At 40.6% G+C, this 21,094-nt stretch overlaps 2 protein-coding genes across 3 annotated transcripts in view; one reads left to right on the top strand and one right to left on the bottom strand.

Moving 5' to 3' along the window:
* mahj (LisH and WD40 domain-containing protein mahjong) overlaps positions 1-2,174 on the top strand; it is a 35,983-nt gene extending 33,809 nt beyond the window's left edge. Inside the window, exon 27 of the mRNA XM_028304839.1 lies at positions 2,059-2,174. Within this exon, the coding sequence (XP_028160640.1) occupies positions 2,059-2,151 (93 nt within the window). The 3' untranslated portion in view covers positions 2,152-2,174. The remainder of the gene's footprint in view (positions 1-2,058) is intronic.
* Positions 2,175-8,005: 5,831 nt separating this feature from the next.
* sim (bHLH transcription factor single-minded) overlaps positions 8,006-21,094 on the bottom strand; it is a 46,654-nt gene continuing 33,565 nt past the window's right edge. For both annotated transcript variants that reach the window (XM_028304834.1, XM_028304833.1), the window contains exons 5-9: positions 20,103-20,223; positions 16,984-17,162; positions 10,370-10,476; positions 9,637-9,784; positions 8,006-9,064 (exon numbers count right to left, since the gene is read on the bottom strand). In XM_028304834.1, the coding sequence (XP_028160635.1) occupies positions 8,449-9,064; positions 9,637-9,784; positions 10,370-10,476; positions 16,984-17,162; positions 20,103-20,223 (1,171 nt within the window). In that variant the 3' untranslated portion in view covers positions 8,006-8,448. The remainder of the gene's footprint in view (positions 9,065-9,636; positions 9,785-10,369; positions 10,477-16,983; positions 17,163-20,102; positions 20,224-21,094) is intronic.

Below are 21,094 nucleotides of genomic sequence, written 5' to 3'. Positions count from 1 at the left end.
GCTCGGGCAGCTCCGACGACGAGCCCGAGGCGCGCCCGAGGAGACGCCGCCCCCGCAGACGAGTGAGTATCTTATGTGTATAGCAATAGAGTTCAAAGTCGCGTGGACAGCAGTATCATTTGCATTTGAGCGGTGACAGCTCTGAAGCTGGCTTCGCAGACGTGTGAGTACCTTATGTGCATAGAGATAGGGCTCATAGTCGCGTGGCGAGCCCCAGCCGAGACGCAAACGTGTGAGTACCTTATGTGTATAGCGATAGGGCTCACAGTCGCGTGGATACATAGTAATTAAGCCAGGACTGTTCTCTCTCCGAGTAGGCATCGAAAACAAAACACGCGCGGCGCACCCGCTGGCGGGTTAAGGCAGCTACCTTATGCACATAGATTTAGAGGTCAAAGTCGTGTGGACAGCGTTCACATTTTAGCGCGTGAAATCTTAGCTGCTGTGCCGAGTACCGAATCTTAGGTGCATAGTAATAGAGCTGACAGTCGCGTGGACAGCGGTCTCATTAGAGCGCGAGTGACAGCTCTGCAGTTGTCTGCGCAGACGCGTGAGTATCTTATGTGCATAGTAATAGAGTTCATAGTCGCGTGGACTTAGGTACATAGCAATAGAGGTTACAGTCGCGTGGACACCGGTCTCATTAGAGCGGTGACAGCTCTGATGTTGGCTGCGCAGACGCGTGAGTATCTTATGTGTATAGTAATAGAGTTCAAAGTCGCGTGGCATTGATGCGTGACACTCGCTCTTAAAGACGAACGAACGAAGGCGAGCCCGAGCCGCCGCGTGAGTGCCTTATGTGTATAGCGATAGGGCTCACAGTCGCGTGGATACATAGTAATAGATCCAGGACTGTTCTCTCTCCGAGTAGGCATCGAAAACAAAACACGCGCGGCGCACCCGCCGGCGGGTTTTCACGAGCTAAAGCCTGGTCCGTGAGCACGTAGAATTTTGTCCAATGACCCCAAGCTACCCATCCTTATCGCTCGCGCATCATTATGTTGCTGTCTCGCTCGTACACTCCCTGTGGGCGCCCGTCGCACAGTCGCGACAGCAATATAATTACGCGCGAGCGCTAAGGATGGGTAGCTTGGGGTCATTGGACAAAATTCTACGTGCTCACGGACCAGGCTTTAGTAAAGAGTGATGCACGCGCGCGTATTGTAATTTAATACATAGACATAGAGCTCATAGTCGTGTGGCACTGACGGGTGACACTCGCCTTTAGAGACGAACGAACGAAGGCGAGCCGCGCCCGCGTCGCCGTGTGAGTACCTTATGTACATAGCAATAGAGTTCAAAGTCGCGTGGACAGCAGTATCATTTGCATTTGAGCGGTGACAGCTAGCTGCGCGGACTCGTGAGTATCTTATGTGTATTGCAATAGAGGTCACTGTTGGAGAAAAAGTCACGAGACGTTTGTTGGTAAAGGCAGGCCTGTTCATCTCCGCGAGTTGGCATCGAAAACAAAACTCAAAACATGCGCGACTTCACCTCCTGAGATACCTAATCGACGGGACAATCAGGAGCGAGTATTGACGCAGACAATAATACTGTGCAGTATTTTGGAAAGAATAAAGAATAAACGTATGTTCTCCGCTATTTTCCGCAGTTTGGCACCTCACTTCACACATCATTTTACCGAAGCCCTATGGCTTCGGCGCAGTACCAATCACTGACGTTTGTCAACAAAATGGTGCTCGACTCTTGAGACAAGCTAAATTACACCATATTGTTAACGACATTGAGCATACATTTTTTTAAATACCTTCACGAAAATATCTTCTGTACGTAGTACTTCCCGCGACCTTCACCAGATCGTCGGTCCACCTAGTGGGAGGCCTGCCCACGCTACGTCTTCCGGCTCGTGGTCGCCACTCAAGGACTTTCCTGCCCCAGCGGCCATCAGCTCTTCGAGCTATGTGCCATGCCCACTGCCACCCCTCATGTCATTCTTTTAGAGAAATAAATGTCTTAAACCATAAACCATAAATTACCAATAACTAGTTCTGATTTCCATATTTATGTCAACATGTTAAGCTTCAAATTCTTCCCCAGGCGGCGGCGGCGGCGGCGGCGGACAGCCGTAGCAGCGACAGCGACGGCGAGAACCTCGACCTGCCCGACATCATCGAGTTCGAGCTCGACTAGAGCCAATAAACGTGTTAACAGTTCACTGACTCTTACTTGTACCCCATCCCCTAGGTTGAACAGTCGCTTGTACCCTACCCCTTAAGTTGAACAGTCGTTTGTACCCTACGCTTGGTTACTTGTACCCTATTTTTCGTTAATTGTACCCTACCCCTTAAGTTCAACAGACGTTTGTACCCTACCCTTCGTTAATTGTACCCTACTCCTTAAGTTGAACAGACGTTTGTACCCTACCCCTTAAGTTGAACAGTCGCTTGTACCCTACACTTCGGTAATTGTACCCTATCCTTCGTCATTTGTACCCTACCCTTCGAACTGAACTGTCATAATAATTATTATTGACGGGATTGCTACCATGCACCTAAATTTTGACTTTCCGATATTTCGGCACTTGCAAGCGCTATGGTCACGGAGTAACAGGAAACTTGCGGGTTTTGAACTGTCATACATGAGAGTATAACAATTTTGTTGTATAACCGCACTTATTCTAAGCAGAGATTCTAAGGTGATTCATCAGACTGATTTCGGCCATGGCGACCACTTCGACTCCTAATAATATTTATATCCTAGACTGCATCCCACTTAACATCAGGTGCGATTGTGGTCAAATACCTGGCCTTGTTATGCATAAAAAAAGATACTGCAAAGTTCCATTAATCCGTTAATGCGTATAGGTGTACCAGAATCTCATGGCAAACAAAAATATTGGAAAAGTGTGTTTTTCATATGGCCATTGTCTATGGCTTTATTGTCACCTGTCAAAGTAAATCAAGAGATCTGTCAGCCGCTGCAGAAATTTTGTAATCTCTTCATGCCTATTTGTTATTTTTGTGAAAAAGACGAAAAAAGTCAAGCAGGTCATATTGTTTTCAAAGTGTATTGCAAAATAAGGCATTCGAAGTCAATCTTTGATTTTAAAGCGCGTCGTTGAGTTGACAGTAAGTTGGAGTGAAATGTTTTGATACTTACCTACATTTAGTTTATTACCTAACTGCGTCAGAAGGAGGGTTATGTTTATTTTTATATTATTCTTACCTAATAGCTGCTTTATCGGGGTTTTCAGGTGTATTTCATGCATTGGTGCAGAGGAATAGTGAAAATGTTATGACTAGAATTGCCGCGAATAGTGGTTATAGCGAATAGTCGAATACCGATTAATCGCCATTCACTTTGGCGAATAGTCGAATAACTCGACATTACTATTCGACATAAAAACATTAAAATTATTTCTTATTTCTTCTAAGGTTGTGAGAAAAGAAAACAATAAAGTTAAAGAAATCTGTTTCATGTTATATATACCTACAATGTAGGCTACATAGTATGTAGTAAATTTTGGGCATGTTTTGAAGAATCATCTACAGGGTGGAAACAATAAGTGATCTCACTTGATTATTTCTAAACTACACAAGATATCGAAAAACTGGTTACTGATTCTAAATTTGCTTCACGAGCTCTTTCGAACAGTACCAATAATAGGTTACAAAATAAACTGGAACTATCCGAAAATTCAATGTTTCCAGCTTCCATAATAAATGTATGCCAACCACACAATATTAGAAACGTTTTTTCTTTTAATTAAATAATAAACTTAAAATAAACTCATAATTATGCATTCTTATCTAGAATTAGTTATGGCAAACATTAGTTTTAATCCTTACTTGCTTTAATATTATCAAGAGATGAGTGCCTTGATTGTGGTAGTACTAAAGTTTAGTCCTCTCAGCGACAGATGGCGTTAAATTACATCTGGCGAGTCTCCAGCCGCAACGGCGATTTGTTCCAACCACTAGATGGGGTTACTAGTCGCTAGAATTATGTTTGAAACTACGCTTTAACCGACTTTAACAAAAGGGGGAGGTTCTCAATTCGTTACCGTTTCATTTGAAAATGATCGATTCATAATTTCATAGGTACTTCTGTACTTCGTTTTTATTAATTTTAAACTGTACAAGTAACAAAACTATCTTACTTTGTGTCTGCTGGGAATTGAATTTAGGGCCATCGACACAATACACTACGAAACAAAATATTTTTACTTTGTTTTCAATTGAACCTATCAACGACTACATGCACCAAAGTATTTCAAAGTTTATCACATTTGAAATGAAACAAGAAATGCATAAAATAGCGAGTTTATTAAATCAAAAATAAATATAGGATACATTATGTAACTATATTCTATCACTATTTATTACATACTGTACATTAAGACTAGTAGACTCCGTATCATGGCACTTTACATTCACAATATTAGATACCTACAAGGTAATTTCCCACATACAATCGCACTTATACAGGGTGTCCCAAAATTAGTACGTCAACTGACACTGGAGGTAGTTGGGCCTAAGACCCATCGAACAAGCCTATTAATGTCCAAAAGTTTCTTAAGTTTTGAGATACCTAATTATGACCAATTTTAGTTATTAATGTCCATAGAAAAGTTTGATGACTTGAAATATGACTGACATTAGTTGTTTTAATAAAAATATGGAATAAGAGGCTTGTTCGATGTGTTTTAGGCTCATCTTCATCTGCCCCACTTAACAAGTGGCAAAATGTGACAGCTTTAATGTCGTGAGATGGTCGAAAGGCCTTTCTTTAAATGGAGTTACAACGGATTCGATTTTCGCTTCGATCAAAAAGGGCCACTTATCTAGATAGACTGGTGTCAGTGTAACGTGCTAATTTTGGGACATTCTGTATATAGGATGCAGTTTTTTACTTTTAATGTGCTGTCGTCTGTAGAGTTAGAATAAGATATATTTAAATAAGAAAAGAATACAATTTAATTACTGAAAAATTTAAAATATTTAGGTTGAGTTGCACCATCTTACTTTAACAGTAATTATAAAACCGGTTTAACGGGACTATTCCCACCTCTCGTTGCCACCACTGCAACTCCTGTGTAGCCAGGATCTACAGCTTAAAAAACCGGTTGGTCGATTTTGGTATTTGTTATAGGTAGTTAAAATAAGATAGTTGCAACCCAGCCTTAGAGTTTAGTTTAGCGTAAGAAAAGTTTGACTGATAAATAGAGGTAAACTGTATACTAAGTATGGGGGCACATTTCATTCGGTAAGTAATGTTATTCACTTAAAAAGTTTAATATAAAACTAGCAAACTAAATAAAGATTTAACTTATATCAAGTCTTAGTATAAATTTGTCAGGGGTATGATGGAGAATGTGCATTGTGCACTTCGCAAAATGCGCATTTTCCATTATACAAACTCTTCAGACTCTCTTAAACTTGTATAGAAAAGTGCATTTTGCCATGTGCTCAATTTACGAGATGCACATTCTACGTCAGACTTTATTAAAGGTAAAATAAAAAAAAAAGTTCCTATACAATCTAAAATTTTTAAAATCTATCTTTACAAGTCAGCTAAGAATTAATTATTGTCTATACTTTGATATTTTGGCTCGTGCCTTAAGTTAAAGAATAATACTAAATAACTACGTACATATTATAAATTCGATTAAAATGTATCAAGTTTGAATGTTAGCAAATTAATGTAAATCGCTATTTTTGAGATGACTATTGTTTCTATGATACAGGGTGTATCAAAATTAGCACATCACACTGACACCAGAGGTAAATGAGCTTAAGACGCATCTAACAAGTATAATTAAGTCCATTTTGAAAAATAACTAATCTCCTATTAATATTATAAATGCGAAAGTTTGTATGGATGTCTGGATGTTTGTTACTCTTTCACGCAAAAACTACTGAACGTATTTTGATGAAACTTTACAGTATTGTTGTTTATGGCCGAGGATAACATAATAGGCTATAGTTTATGACGATCTGTGACAAACTAAATTTCACACGGGTGAAGCCATGGGCAAAAGTTAGTCATATTTAAAAACTCATCAAACTTTACTACGGAAATGAATAAATAAAATTGGTCAAATCTTAAAACTTATTAAACTTTTCTATGGACATATAAAGCTTGTTCGATGCGTCTTAGACTCGGCTACCTCCAGTGTCAGTGTGACGTGCTAATATTGGGACACCTGTCACCGTATTTAAGTACCTTTTTTATAAATGAATGACTGAATGAATGAATGGCTATCGGCATAGTAACTTTCATTCAAAGGTATTATTTGTTTAATTAAAAAGAAACTCACTTGAATCTGTAATGTCTCTTGACACTATTCGGAAATGAATAAGTTCTTGTTTTATTTTGAAAAGAATTCAAATTCAAAGCAACTAGCAGTTGGCTGAAAAACATTATTTCAGGGTTTTTGAGATATTTGTGCTTTGTGAATGGTGTCATTTACGGAACGAAAATTTTTCAGATGTTTATTTACAGAAAAGTTGGAAAATGTCTATGAAAAAGGTGAAAAAAGTTCAAACAAGCGTTTCAGTCAAATATATTATTATTTATTAAAATAGCGCATCTTCAAAATACACATTACGCACTATTTTGTTACAAATATTTCATTAATAATAAAAAATCTTATTTTATATTATCTACAATAATAAAGCTGTAGGTAAATACTAAGTTTCTTCATATTATTATGTACAATATTTACATTTCAAGTGTTTTCTTAAGTAGTATAACGCTAGCAGAGTATGAAGAACTTCGTCGTGGGATGCCAAACATTATGTGTTCGATTTGTAGCTCAAAATTAGAAAGTGAGAAAAGTAATTTTGAAGCAGTTTTATGGGATTATTCCGCTTTGTTCACCTGGGTGAAGAAAGTGAAATTTTTAGTGTCCTCATTTCACCTCCGCACCATTACTTACACCCAACTTTATTTTCCAGGTGAACAGATGCGATGACCTGGGTGAATTAATTCCTAGGTGAACAAAGGCGACCGTTTTAGTCGAATCAATTCACCGGGTGATTTCACCGGGTGATGTCACCTGGGTGATATCACCTGGGTGAAACGGTTCCAAAGTGAAATGAGGACACTAAAAATTCAACTTTCTTCACCCAGGTGAACAAAGTGGAATAAACCGTTTTATATGCTATTACCAGGCCTGTTCATCTCCGCGAGTTTGCATCGAAAACAAAACACGCGCGACTACCCCTCCTGAGATACCAAATCGACAGGACAATCACGAGCGAGTATTGACGCACGCACGTATTCTTCACCCATTTGCATTGTAAAGACAATAAACCATATTATGTAAAAACGGTGGTGCAATTAATACTCTGCAGTATTTTTAACTGCCTGAATAATATTAGAAACACAAAATATAATTCATGCTTATTCATGTATTTCCTCCGCCATTTTTCGCAGTTTGGCACTTCACGTCACACATCATTTTATAGTTCAAAAATACTGAACTGTCCTGTGCATGACATTGACAGTGGGGCGCCACCGTCAATACCGAATCGCTAGTTCCGATTTTTACCATGTTGGAAACCATATAGTTGAACGATGGTAGCGCCCCCCTGTCATTGAGTTTGGCGGGACAGTTCAGCGTGGGTCATCTATACCGAAGTCAGCCCTATGTCTTCGGCGCAGTACCGATCACTGACGTTTGTCAACAAAATGGTGCTCGACTCTTGAGACAAGCTAAATTACACCATATTGTTAACGACATTGAGCATAATTTTTTTTAAATACCTTCGCGAAGAAAATCTTCTGTACGAAGTACTTATTATTATTCTGTGCTATTACATTCATTTGGAAATTGCAGCCTCTACTAGAAAATAAGCTGTTCATATAGACTTGTCATACGGTTAGATCAATCTGCTGGCGTTTTCGTACGTTTTAAGATACTAATAAATACTCTACTTAACTAATACATAGGCAAGTAAAAAATTATAGGAATAATATACGGAACTTAAACAGTTGCCTGTCCATCAGTTTGTTATTTATTTATTTATTATTTATTTTAGTTACAAACTCGCACATATTACAAGAAACATAAAGATACGATTTTGCCTGATGTGCCATAGACATTTTAACTTAAAATTATTCGATTAAATTGTTGCTTTCAGCCTCTAACTGACTCCATAAAATATTAAAGCAAAGTTTCTTTTACTACTAAGGAATAAATTGTTCGTAGAGTTAGTATCCTTTGGTTCTAAGCTCTAGGTTTTTTTTACCGAAATAGGGAAAAAAATATTTTAGCTCACCAGTGCCTTATTGGCTGTCTTTTTTTAATGCCTTCGCCATGACATCAGCTGCACGACATCAGTCAAGGTAAAAAAACGTCTATGGTTATATAACCACGCAGCATATTTTTTCGTGCCAAAATTGTCTAACGTCAAATTTTCCACGCCAAGATGGCGCAGCCCTGGTGGCAAATTCTACCCATTGTCGCAAACTAAACGCGTCTCAATGCACAAACTCGTTGACCCCACCGCCGTGGTGGTGGAACTGCTGCGTGTTGTCAACTATCACGCTCGTGTACGCACCTTCTTGCACCGTCGGGCTCGGCGTCATTTTGCCGAAGTTCCCGCCAAAATTGCCGTCAATCGGGCGGCCATTTTGATTTTGGCCGTTGTGCCCGTAGAACGATATTAGATTCGTATAGCTGTACTGCTGATTCGCGATCTCTGAGCTCTCGATTGAGCTACAGGATGACGAGCTAGCGGAATACGGTCGTTGATTTTGAGGATAGTTTACGTAGTTGTTTGGCAATATCTCTGGGTCTGGATAATTTTCGTAGAAGAGTTCTTGGTAGGAACCGTTTTGTTGGTTGAATTCTTCGTGCGATTCGTACGTTGGGATGACTGGGAGCGCATACTCTGGGTACGTATAACCACTAGAAGAATCGCCGCTGAAATCGCTTTCGTTCAACGTGACGTGGTTGAGTTTGTCAGTCTGTCGTATGTGGGGCATTTGTGGGGACGTAGTGGTGGTGGGGACGTGGGACGGCGCGGGGACTTCGTGGTTCAGCTTCGGCGGGCCTTGGTCGATGTTTAATATTAAATGCTTCTCTTCGATGTCGCTGTAAGGGAAATGACCGTTGTAATTAAGGACAATCAAAGTCGAAGTCTGATTTCGGGATTAACTAAAACTAAATAAGTAAGTTTTCTGGTTTTTCCGATTCAGGCCGCTGCCAACCGGTCATTATGGAAATCATTGGGGGAGGCCTATGTTTAATATAGGTATGGAGGCAGTAGACTTCCTGTGGCTGAAATGTTGATGATATCGGCTGAGAGTGGCGGAAGAATTAAGTCCTATTTGTCAGTCAATTCTTACCTTACCTCCGAACTCTTGATTTATTTTGTTGCAGGTCCAATGACAGTTTAACTTTCCCCCGGGACAAACTTGGCCTTCACTGGTTGGGCTTTTGGCGGTCAAGCTGTAGATCCTGGCCACACAGGAGTTGCAGCGGGGGGAACGAGAGGTGGGAATCTTATCTTATCTTGTTCTGGGCCACGCATGAGTGCAGTGCACTTCGACCCATTGGGATCTTTTGTGCTTTCCTTTACCTTTATTTCTTCTCATCCGCAAAAATCCTATCCAAGAGGCGAATCAAGCGGGAGAGGTGGGAATAGTTCCGTAGTCAATTCTTACCTGAGCACATAGTTGACGGACACAATACAGTGTGGGCGCGAAGACCGTGAATTATGGACGATGGTGGCGTAACTCTGCATCCACACCCAGCCTCCCGACTTGGTCAGGAAGCGGTAGTAGCGCGACGTCACCTGCCCTTTGGTCAGCACTGCAAGGGACACGCTTATGTCAAAAGTCAAAGTCAAAAATCTTTACTTGAAATAGAATAATAAAAATAGTGATATAAAAAAAGAAAAAAAACTAATAAAAATAATCTCGATAGCTTTGCCCCTATTTAGAGTTTGTTTACTTTATCTCAGAAACTACTGGTCTGATTTGAAAAAATATTTTTGTTTTGAATAGCCCATTTATCGAGGAAGGCTTTAGGCTACATAACATCACCCTACAGCCAATAGGGGCGGAGCAGTAAAGAAAAATGTTGAAAAAACGGGAAATACGCGTACGAAGGCGCGGGCACAGCTAGTAAAATATAAATGTAATAAATTATAAGGAGTGGAGTGGAGGCCACGTACCGGAAAACGCAGCGTGGGACGTCCACCCACAAGGTGGACCAACGACCTGATAAAGTAGCTTGCTACATATATAGTGATCTGTGCTGATAAAGGTAGTAGGAAGGCGCTGGATGCAGGCCGTTACCAACCGGGCGATGTGGAAGTCATTGGGGGAGGCCTATGTTCAGCAGTGGACGTCCTGTGGCTGAAATGATGATGATGATGATAAATTACAAACTTACAAGTGCAGTGAGAGTATCGCATGTGAAGCACGTCGGTCCCGTGGATGTAGTGGTACAGGGTCTTCTCGATCAGATCCTGCGGTTCGTACCCCGTGAGAGACGCCACTCTGTTGACAAACAACAACTTTTATAACATCTTTTGCTATAAAAAAGTACATAACAGTAATTAGATTAAATTAAGTTTTTTTCATTGCGGATTTGTTCGTTCGTTCGTTTCAGCCGAAAGACGTCCACTGCTGGACAAAGGCCTCCCCTAAGGATTTCCACAAAGACCGGTCCTGCGCGGTAACTTTACGGTTTAAAATCGGTTAAAATTACGTAAGTTGTAATGAATAGAATCTAATTAAAACTAACGTAAAGAGACTAATTATGATTTTTATGAAATAATCCTTCAGATTTCACCTCGATGATATCCAACTATATCAATACAACTACACTTTGTTCTTCAGTGTAGCGCAAAAAAGGTCAGTCGCCAACGCTTCACATTATTTTTCTTTCTAAAAAAATGCTGACACAAGCACTTTAAAAACAAACGACACTCGATACGTCGCTATAATTTGCTATCGGATCACATGGCCAATTACCTCCGCCCCAACTTAAAAAAAACGCTCTTATTCTATTGTTTCTGGTAAAAAGTGTTGACGCGGCGTGACGTCACTTCCGTCAATTACGCGGGGATAGGGCATAGAGCCAGGGTTGTCGACAGTGATATGCTAAAATCCCCAAAAGCATTGTCGAAATTCCCCACATTAATTTAGAGAAAGGAAAATTAGAATTTTATAAAAAAAGATCACTACTAATACCAAAACGAGATATGAACAATAACATTTGGTTACAATTACATGCTAAATCCTAAAAAAATGAAATTTTTGAGTAATGAATTGTAAAAATCAATCAAAACTAGCAGAAACTTGATATTATACTCCCATAATATTTGTGTTCATAACTTAAAATCCCCGCATTTTCCCCAAATTGAAGCTCTCATACATTCCCCAATCATCTTCACTTTCCCCACAGTTTGAGGAATTCCCCACATACTGGCAACCCTGCGTAGCCCTCAACCCTCAAGGTGGTGGCACGGAAAACTGCAAATAAGGGCGAATTCGAGGGCTTTTTAATGGGACGCTTTTGTTTTTTAATTGACATATTTTTTTCTTTGTTCGGGAGATGTTTTTGAAGTGAAGCTTTTGCTTGGCAGATTTTGATGTCAGACTTTTTTTTATAGAACATTACTTGAATACCTACGGTATAATGTTGGAGACATATTAACTTATGTAGAACATCTTGTTACTTATCTGGAAAGTGGAAAAGCACGTAAGAATGTATGCGCCCCTATACTCAGTGCAAAGCTACATAGGTTTTCACTTTGAAAAACTTTTGGTAATTTTTCCCATCTATGATGATGACGAATAAAGTGATTTTGATTTGATTTGTAATAAGTCTAATAAACTACGATCAAACAGTACGTACTTATTCAGTCGAATTCGGTTAAAAAGCGTACGATTTTACGATTTTTTCAGACAGTTTACAACGCCGGTTGCTCGTCTGGTGTTTATGGGGTGATAGCTTGACGTAACTTGACGAAACCGTGCGGCCGCTGGACTAATTATGATGAACCCACTCTTAGCACAAGCTTTAGTACCACGAGAGTTTACCAGGACTATTAGTAATCAATTTTTACAATATAAATTCATCAAATAAATTGATCGTACAAATAGAATACAAATTGTTATGATTACACCAGCCACAAAAGTGCCTCTTTCATTTAGCAATCGAAGGCAGTGACAGAGTCACACTTTGTATAGACAAGTCTTAGTTATAACAACTTTCTATTGGTGGTACGAAATTCGCCGAGTCAACTACTTTTTTTTATAAAAAAAAATATCAAAAACATCGATTACGAATGAAAATGAAATTGTTATGATTAGATCAGTGCCTCTCTCACGTAGGATCGAAGGTAGCGTCACACAGCTGACGGCTGCTGACGCGCGCGGAAGCAAATCGCTGACGAACGCTCTTTGGCACGTACGCCTTTGGCCAGGGCTGACGGATTTGTTTTTTAAACTCTCACATAGATAGTTTTGCCAAAAGTTTGCAAGCTTTTAGACACTTAAATCTTTTTTAAAAGCAATGAAAAATGTATTTTGACAATTCGTGCATTTGGATTTTTAAAATATTTTTTGGAGATTTCGTTGTTGCTTCTGAGAGGTAGTGTACCAAATTTTAGCTACGGCTAAACAAACAAACTCCTTGTCCCCCGCACGTAGCCTTTTAATTTTAAGAAACTTCTGTATAATAATATTCGTTTCATTTCGCTATCTTAGGGCTGATTCTTCAATAGTCAGATATCTTTTAACTGAAGAATAAGCTTGTCATTTTGACATATTTCCCATACTGAAACTGTCAATGTGCCAAACTTATTCTTCAGTTAAAAGTTATCCGACGATTGAAAAATCGGCCCTAAATTGTAAAAGGAAAAACTGTCATTACATCTATCGCTAAGAAGTCGTGACGTTATTAAAATTTGATAAAACAGAGGGAAATGGCAATTTTCTCATTTTGGTTGGATGTTTTTGTGCCACTCGATTTTTCAGTCATACTCGTATAGTTTAGAGATTTAAAAAATTAAATTTAAATTATTGTTCTAGCCCAAACAAATTATACAACATTAAAGCTTTCATTGTCTAAACATAAAAAATCATTTAAATCATTATATTGATAAATATTTCAGTATTTTTCCAAGTTTTCGGCCAACCCTACCCACGGAGAATGCGCAAAGGCATCAAAACATACAGCAGCAACACAGATTATCCAAAGCAGTACAACAAAGAGATTGTGTTTCAAAATATCGCCACCTGGCGGACATCTGGGCGAATTTGATATCGTCTATATTTGGCGGTAGGAGATTGCAAGCTTGCAACCTTTTTGGTCATAGATGAATCAGTTTTTCTTTTTAAAAACTTAGCTTAGATAGCTTGAGTCAGTCTGAGGTATGGGATATGGGAGCGACTCAGGAAGTTTTTGTGACGTCAAACTCGGGACTTCTGACTTAAAGCTCTGTGACGTCATGTTATTATGTCAGCTCTCCCGTGTCGCTCCCATACTAGGCCTATAAAATGTTTTTCCGAAATTCACCACCTACGGGTATGAAAAGGGGCTCCAAAGTTTAACGTGCGCTACTAGCGTACTGATCAACAGCCCGACCCAACTATCGGCCAACTAAAAGTCGGTGGTCTGTGCCTAGGCTAAGTGCGCACTTCCATGTTCTAACTGAGGGCCTAGTGTGAGTTTTCATCAAACGCGCGCGCACTAGTGAGCGCTTCAAAAAATGACATTAAATGTATGACGGATTGTATAGCGGGAAACGTTCAAAAACTAAAATTTTCATACATTTTTTAAACGCGCTCACTAGTGATTTAAACTCACACTCAGCCCACTGATTAAAAGCCCATCCAAACTATCGGTCGAAAAAAAGTCTGGAGGTAGGTATTCGCTAATGTACTTTAGATGTCGTGGGCAAAAGCCTAAATAGAAGATTTCGGATATAGCAAACTAACATTTAAACTTAAGTAGGCTTTGTAATTTAAGCGTTTACTTAAATAGTTTTTGGGTATAGTAGCTCAAAGCTAAAATTTAAACTAGGTAAGTGCCACCCCCTACGTACGGGTATGACGCCCGTATTCACAAACGATGCTCGCTTAAGTGAAGCAGAAAATCGAACGCATAGCGTTGAATAGAGCTTTGTGATTGGTTCATTCATATGTCACCTTGCGAGTTCACGTGCACTGTGAGACTTCATAGTAATGTTTGTGAATACGGGCATGAAACGGGTATCCAAAGCTTACCTTTTGTAAATAGTTTTTGGGTATAGAGTAACCATTACTTAAACTTAAGTAGGCTTTGTAATTTAAGCGTAGGTGAGTAAAGTCGTCGCGAGTTCCCTGAAGCGCTGAGGTCGCGCTGATTGCCGTGAACTAATAAACGTGAACTTGGCTTGGTGCGGGTCCGTTTTACTGGACGGCACGAGAAAATGGCGGATATAATAGTACGACAAAATGCGGGACTATTCGTACATTTCGTTCATACCGCTGCAACTCCTGTGTAGTCAGGATCTGCAGCTTGATTAGCAATAAAAATCCAAACAGTAACTAAATACCAAATTTGTTTCAGGGCAAGTTGATTGGACTGCCATTGAACCCCCAAAGAAATAGGTAAAAAATGAGCACAATAAAAAGTTTCTTCAATAATTTATTTTTTGTATAGTACTCAGCCCTCAAGCAGTTCCTCTCTGTGGTCTTTTGGCAATTGAATTGGGGGTAAGATAGCCATTTCCTCTGTAGTTGAGGATTGAGGATCATCACTTTCCTTGAAGTGATATGACGTCTGTCTGTCCCCCAATGATTTCCACATCGCCCGGTTGGTAGCGGCCTGCATGCAGCGCCTTCCTGCTATCTTTATGAGGTCGTCGGTCCTACGTCATCTGTATGTTGCAGTAAGACAGTGGAAACGGGCCACAGGACTCGCGACCAGTATTGTTCGTGGACTGGGCTTTCTCGGAATGCTATATAAATTGTTATCGACTGTATTTGTTAGTGATGTTAGGTGTAGTAAAGGAAATGTATCGATGATAGCACATATTTATCAACACCACCTGTCTTATACCCAAAAGTGTGTGAGTGGGCAAAATTTTCAGCTCCGTTTGGTTGGTGGTCTAGTTTCACCCATTTTTATATGTGCACTTTATCAAGACTCACACATTGTATTGTACGTCCATATCCTAAGGAGGTAAACCACAAAGCTGCAAAAAGGAAAACATTTGTCCTTTGCAAAGATTCAAAGATTCAAAGATTATTTATTCACCGAGATAATGTGGTACAATAAAATATGTGGTCTTAAATTAAAAAGAGGTGCAGCTTATCTCACCAGCGTAGCTGGCATGTGAATTTGTGCATAAAAAATCATTTTTGCATTGCAACTTATTAGCTGCTCCCGACGCCATTTGGTTAAGCAACTTTATACATTTAACGAAAAAAAGCGTTTTAATCAAGCATTGAACTGAATCATTCAATTGTTCATGATTTATTAATTTTCAAGCTTTGTTTATTATCGACTGCTGTATCGATATCGATAAACTCCCCGCCCTTGAGCGTAAAATCGTTTCGTTGCGAGCAGTAAACCGCGCGCGTATTAACTGCACAGAAATTATTTATTACTAACGATTGTAGCGTTTGGACGGCCTTTGACTTGTTCGGTGTTTTTGAGATCAATAAATTGTTTGCATGGTTTTTGACCTTGTATTTTTAATCTCCCTATCATCATCATCATCATCATCATCATCATCTCAGACATAGGACGTCCACTGCTGAACATAGGCCTACCCCAATGCTTTCCATGTTGATCGATTGGTAGGGGCCTGCATCCAGCGCGTCCCTGCTACCTTTAGTACCTTTATGATGTTGTCGGTCTACCTTGTGGGTGGACGTCTCACGCTGCGTTTTCCGGTACGCTATCCTCCTATAGATATTCTGATTAATTTCGTTGCGGGTCCAATGACAGTTCAACTTTCACCTGGGACAAACTTGGCCTTCACTGGTTGGGTTTTATTGGCGGTCAAGCTGTAGATGCTGGCTATTTAAGGGGGTCCTGCACAGAATCCTTAAAATTGTCATATTTTTAAATCACGAGTGCTCTGCGATTAGTGACTTAAATACATCAAAGTAACTTGTGTAGGGTAGCCCAATCCTTGATCTAGGTCGCCGCCTTTTCGAAATTTTGAATAAATACATAAAAAATTGGTAAACNATAGAATGGAAAGACGCTACGTTAACAGCCTATTTGAATTGAACGTCTAGGAATAATACTCTTTTACGAAACTTTTTTAACGCCTTTGTTCATCAGAAGAATCAATATTAGTTAGGATTTTTATTGTGTAAGAATTTTCGCAGCAATACCAACAAAAAATCAAATCCTTCCTTTTTCCTAATTAAAGTATTATAAACTCACGTTTTGTTTAGCAAAATTAGTGAAATACGTGTTTTTACTCTGTATTGAGTCTCTTTTGTCTCTACTCTGTAAAGTAGTTTGTGTGCGATCGTGTTAGTTCGTTGCGCCACCGCTATCTCGGCTAGCAAATCGTAATTTTTCGTCGGCGCTGCACCCCCTTAATGCATCTGGGGAGGCCTACAGTGACTGAAATGATGTTGGAAACTTACCTAGCTCCAGGAAAATAAGCCACACGTTGTACGAGGACCGACGGATTAGCAAGCTGAAGTGGCAATGGGCAGGGCACATAGTACGCAGAACTGACGGACGGCCGATGGGGCAGAAAGGTTCTGGAATGGAGGCCGCGTACCGGAAAACGCAGCGTGGGACTTCCACCTACAAGGTGGACCGAGGAAGCGCTGGACGCAGGCCGCTACCAATCGATCAACATGGAAAGCATTGGGGGAGGCCTATGTTCAGCAGTGGACGTCCTATGTCTGAAATGATGATGATGATGTTGTGCGAGGCCCTATTTACTCCATTCAATTATAATACATCACGCATACGGAAACCGCTCACCGCTAGATGGTGTTGTATGCTTTTAACTGGCGGTGGTATAGTTTTTGACTTACCTAGCGTCCAGGAATATGAGCCGCATGTCCAGCGACGCCCTGAACATGAACATGTTGGAGTGCAGCTTTAGTTCTGTCACGGCGGAGGGCGGCAGCGAGTGTCCTACTGCCACCAGTCCCAAAGGCGCCGAGCCCTCGCCGAAGCGGCGCGCTCGGAGGTACCCCGAGCAGTGGATCACCTGCGCAAATATACATCACTGTCAGGTCATTTAGTCTCCAATGCAGTAGCACGATTACCTAAAGATAATTTAATATCAATAAAATGATAATAATCTATTAGGGCCCTGCCACACTGCGTTTTCAAAGCGGAGCGGCCACGCAGCGAACACGCCGCGTGTGTGCGGCGAAGACGTCGTGGATACACTCGAGTTAAAGAACTACGAGTAAGTAAGTTGCTGATTTCTGTCCTATGTTTGTGTGATTATTCTTCTGTGTATCAAAATTGTTTGCTTCCCTAATATAAATAAATAATAAAAAAAAGTAAATGAGACGACGCAATATAGATATTGACCATAAATTACATAGAACAGAGTAGGTACAACACTATTGGAGACATTGTACTACGTACAGCCCCCCTAGACAAAACGCACTTTTTGATCGAATCGAAAATCGAATCCGTCAAAACTCCATACAAAAAAGGGGCTTTTCGACCACTTTTCGACTGGTTTGCGATTATAATTGGCACTTTGTCTAGACCCACAGAAGTTTTACTTCGCGAAGGTATTTAAAAAAATGTATGCTCAATGTCATTAATAATATCACAGATATGGAATAATATGGTGTAATTTAGCCTGTCTCAAGAGTCAAGCACCATTTAGTTGACAAACGTCAGTGATCACTCGTTCGTTCGGCACTGCGCCGAAGCTATAGGGCTGACTTCGGTAAAATAATGTGACGTGAGGTGCCAAACTGCGGAAAATGGTGGAGGAAATACATGATTTAGCATGAATTATCATGAATAATATTAACTACTTATTTGCCTCTCAGTGTCTTGAGGCAACTTAAAAAAGTACATTCTGTGTTTTTATTATTATTTATTCAGTTAAATACTGCACAGTATTCAGTACACCATTTTCTTTATTTTCTTCCATCATACACAAGAATACGCGTGCGTGAGTCAATGTTCGCTCGTATGTGAGGCCTTGTCGAATAGTATCCTGTAGGTGGGCCATCGTGCGTGTTTTGTTTTCGATGTAAACTCGCGGAGATGAACAGGCCTGCTATTACACCATTAAACATCGCTCTGCTCGACTACTACAGGAACCGACTCAGTTAGAAGTTTTGTTTCAGTGAATAGTGACCCCCAGTTAAGAAAAGACACTAATTTACTTACACAACCCTTAAGTGTCATTATCAAAATCACCACAACCTCTTTCCATTCCGAATTATTGAATGGATCAACACTCATTTCCCTTTATTTGCACGCATCAACAACGAAAGCATATTGTTTGAATGTTTACATGGACCATAGAGCATGCACCCCAACTCTTCGCGCCCCAATCATAGACAATGCGGACATAGAGTAGGGTAATTACGCGGGAACAAGCCTGCGGATGTATTGCGTGTGTTCGAAGCGATTAGTTGCCATTAATTTAGATTTTCCCTAAATTTTGGGAATTTTTTTACAACGGGTCATCGTCAATTCGTGCGGAAATACAACTCAGTCAAGTTAACTGCGCACCTGGTGGCTGTGACGTCACATCGACGCTCTGGTACGGACAGGGCGAACGCGGGCAGGTGTGCGGGTGAATTCAAAAATACTCATTTCAGATTAGACCTTAAGCTCAAAATTTTAATCAAGCTCAAATCCCCTACTAATAAATAAATGCGAAAGTTTGTCTGTCACGCTTTCACGCCTAAAGCACTGAACCGATTTTGATGAAATTTGGTAATGTTATATAGTTTGAGCCGCTGGAAAGGACAGTGTAGGATAGTTTTTAAGACAGACCGAATTTCACGCGGGTGAAGCCGCGGGCAAAAGCTAGATACGAGGTGGTTTTTATTAAATTTCATTATTTAGACCAATTACAGGTTTTACAGGCATGGGCAGGGCATATAGTACGTAGAACTGACGGCCACGTACCGGAAAACGTAGCGTGAGACGTCCACCCACAAGGTGGACCGACGACATCGTAAACGCAGGCCGCTACCATCCGAGCAACATGGAAAGCATTGGGGGAAGCCTACGTTCAGCAGTGGACGTCCTGTGGCTGAGATGATGATGATAATGACAGGTTTCACTCCATTTGACTGAAGAGTTCACATTTGAGTGTAATTTTAAGTCTAATTTGCTTGGACTTCTAATGATTGATAGCGATTGGTCCCAGTCGCCATCGTCACGTAATACCCCCCGAATTACCATAGAGCAGGGAATGCAGGGATTCGGTTGAGTGTTAAGGTCTCGTATTAAACAAACGTATACGCGCCTGCTCTAATAGGATTTGTGTGAGTATTATTATAATTGCGAGCTGTGATTATTGGAATAAATAAAGTGCTTTTTTTGTTCTGTTTGTCGTGGGATATGGGTGAAAATGAAATTGTTCCATTTTTCTCCGACCTACCCTATGTAGATAATTGGGTAATGAGGCCTTTCCTTTTAGCGCTTGCCAGTTGACGCCACTATAGCGTAACGTCACTGTCACTAGGACAATAACTCGCGGCTCCGTTTCTTTGGGTTCCGGTTCTCACCTTTAGTAACCTTTAGTACATAACCCACTGGCCGTCCCCATCGACCAGTGGGTATGCGCAAAGCATTTCCTGACGTTAAAAAAAAAAGAAAACATAACCCTCCTTCTGGCGCAGTCGGGTAAAAAGGTCACTGTCACTTGCTAGTTTCGAAGACAGTGGCGCAAGCTGGTGAGCGCTGCAGCGTTAAGAGAAATATCGCTTTTGCACTCACCAGGATGGCCCCACTGCAGAGTAGGGCGATTGAACTAATTCAATCGCCAGTGGTGCCAACTGCTAAGTATAAAAACGATAGCCCTCATATTAACACTTAATAGACGCATGCCAGGCCTTTTCTTCTCTTGTGTGTGTGGTGTACAATAAAGGGTGTTCTATCTATCTATCTACTTAGCACTAGACTGAGACGGAGATGATGTCTATTAAAGCTAGCTTACCTTGTACCCTGCGGTGGTCAGACCCGCGTTTCTCTTGGCGAGGACACACTTCATCCTGATGAAGAAGGCTCTCTCGCACTCGATGTCCACCGTCGGGCCCCACGTGCCCCCCACTGGGTATCTGCGTGAAAATATAACATTAGGTTTGTCGTGAAGTAAATAAATAGATACATGGTAACTTCGAACTCTTCCTATGCTAGAAAAATCCTTTTAGAGCCTCCAATATTTCGAAACTGTTGCAAGCGCAATAAATCTAGGAGTAACTGAAGATCTCACGTTTGACTGATGGTAGCAATCCCGTAAATTATTATTCTAATATTAGTAATCCTATGTTTTTTTTCATTCATTTCGTTGCGGGTCCAATGACAGTTTAACTTTCCCCGGGACAAACTTGGCCTTCACTGGTTAGGTTTTGGCGGTCAAGCTGTAGATCCTGGCTACACAGGAGTTGCAGCAGTGGGTACGAAAGGTAGGAATAGTCCCGTTGCAGTTTGCAAGGCGTAAGCTGAGCTTTGCATTTTGTGTGATCACCAAAAGTAGAGTCAGACAAATCGCGAAAATGTTTGTCTGGAATTTTACACCAAAACAAAATACTAAGTCAAAAATCTGTCAAACTCCATACAAAAAACACTGGTTATGGTTATAATTACGGTTAAAATAAGGTGGTGCAACTCAGCTTAAGAATTAAACACGTGGCTGCTACCAGTACAAGAGATGAAGTGTGATAGATGCGCAGTGGACTTGCGCCTCAGACCTATTACCAAAAGGCGGTAACTAAATAAACTGTCACCTACACTATACACGTGCACTCACAAATGCAAAGCTCAGCTTAGGCCTCGCGAACTGTGTCACGCATGAGTGCAATGCTGCAGACGTCTATGCGCGCCACAGTGACCAAAAAAGTGCCTAAGCACAGAAATTTCAAAATCAAAGCTCGAAAACCATCAATAATCGTGGAACATGCGGTGGTGATTCGGATAGACCTAGTGAAG

This window comes from Ostrinia furnacalis, unplaced genomic scaffold, assembly GCF_004193835.3.
Source record: "Ostrinia furnacalis isolate ACB-3 unplaced genomic scaffold, ASM419383v2 OfSCF1534, whole genome shotgun sequence".
Lineage (NCBI taxonomy): Eukaryota > Metazoa > Arthropoda > Insecta > Lepidoptera > Crambidae > Ostrinia > Ostrinia furnacalis.
The sequence above is the reverse complement of the archived record's forward strand: the minus strand, read 5'-3'. Positions and strand labels throughout refer to the sequence as shown.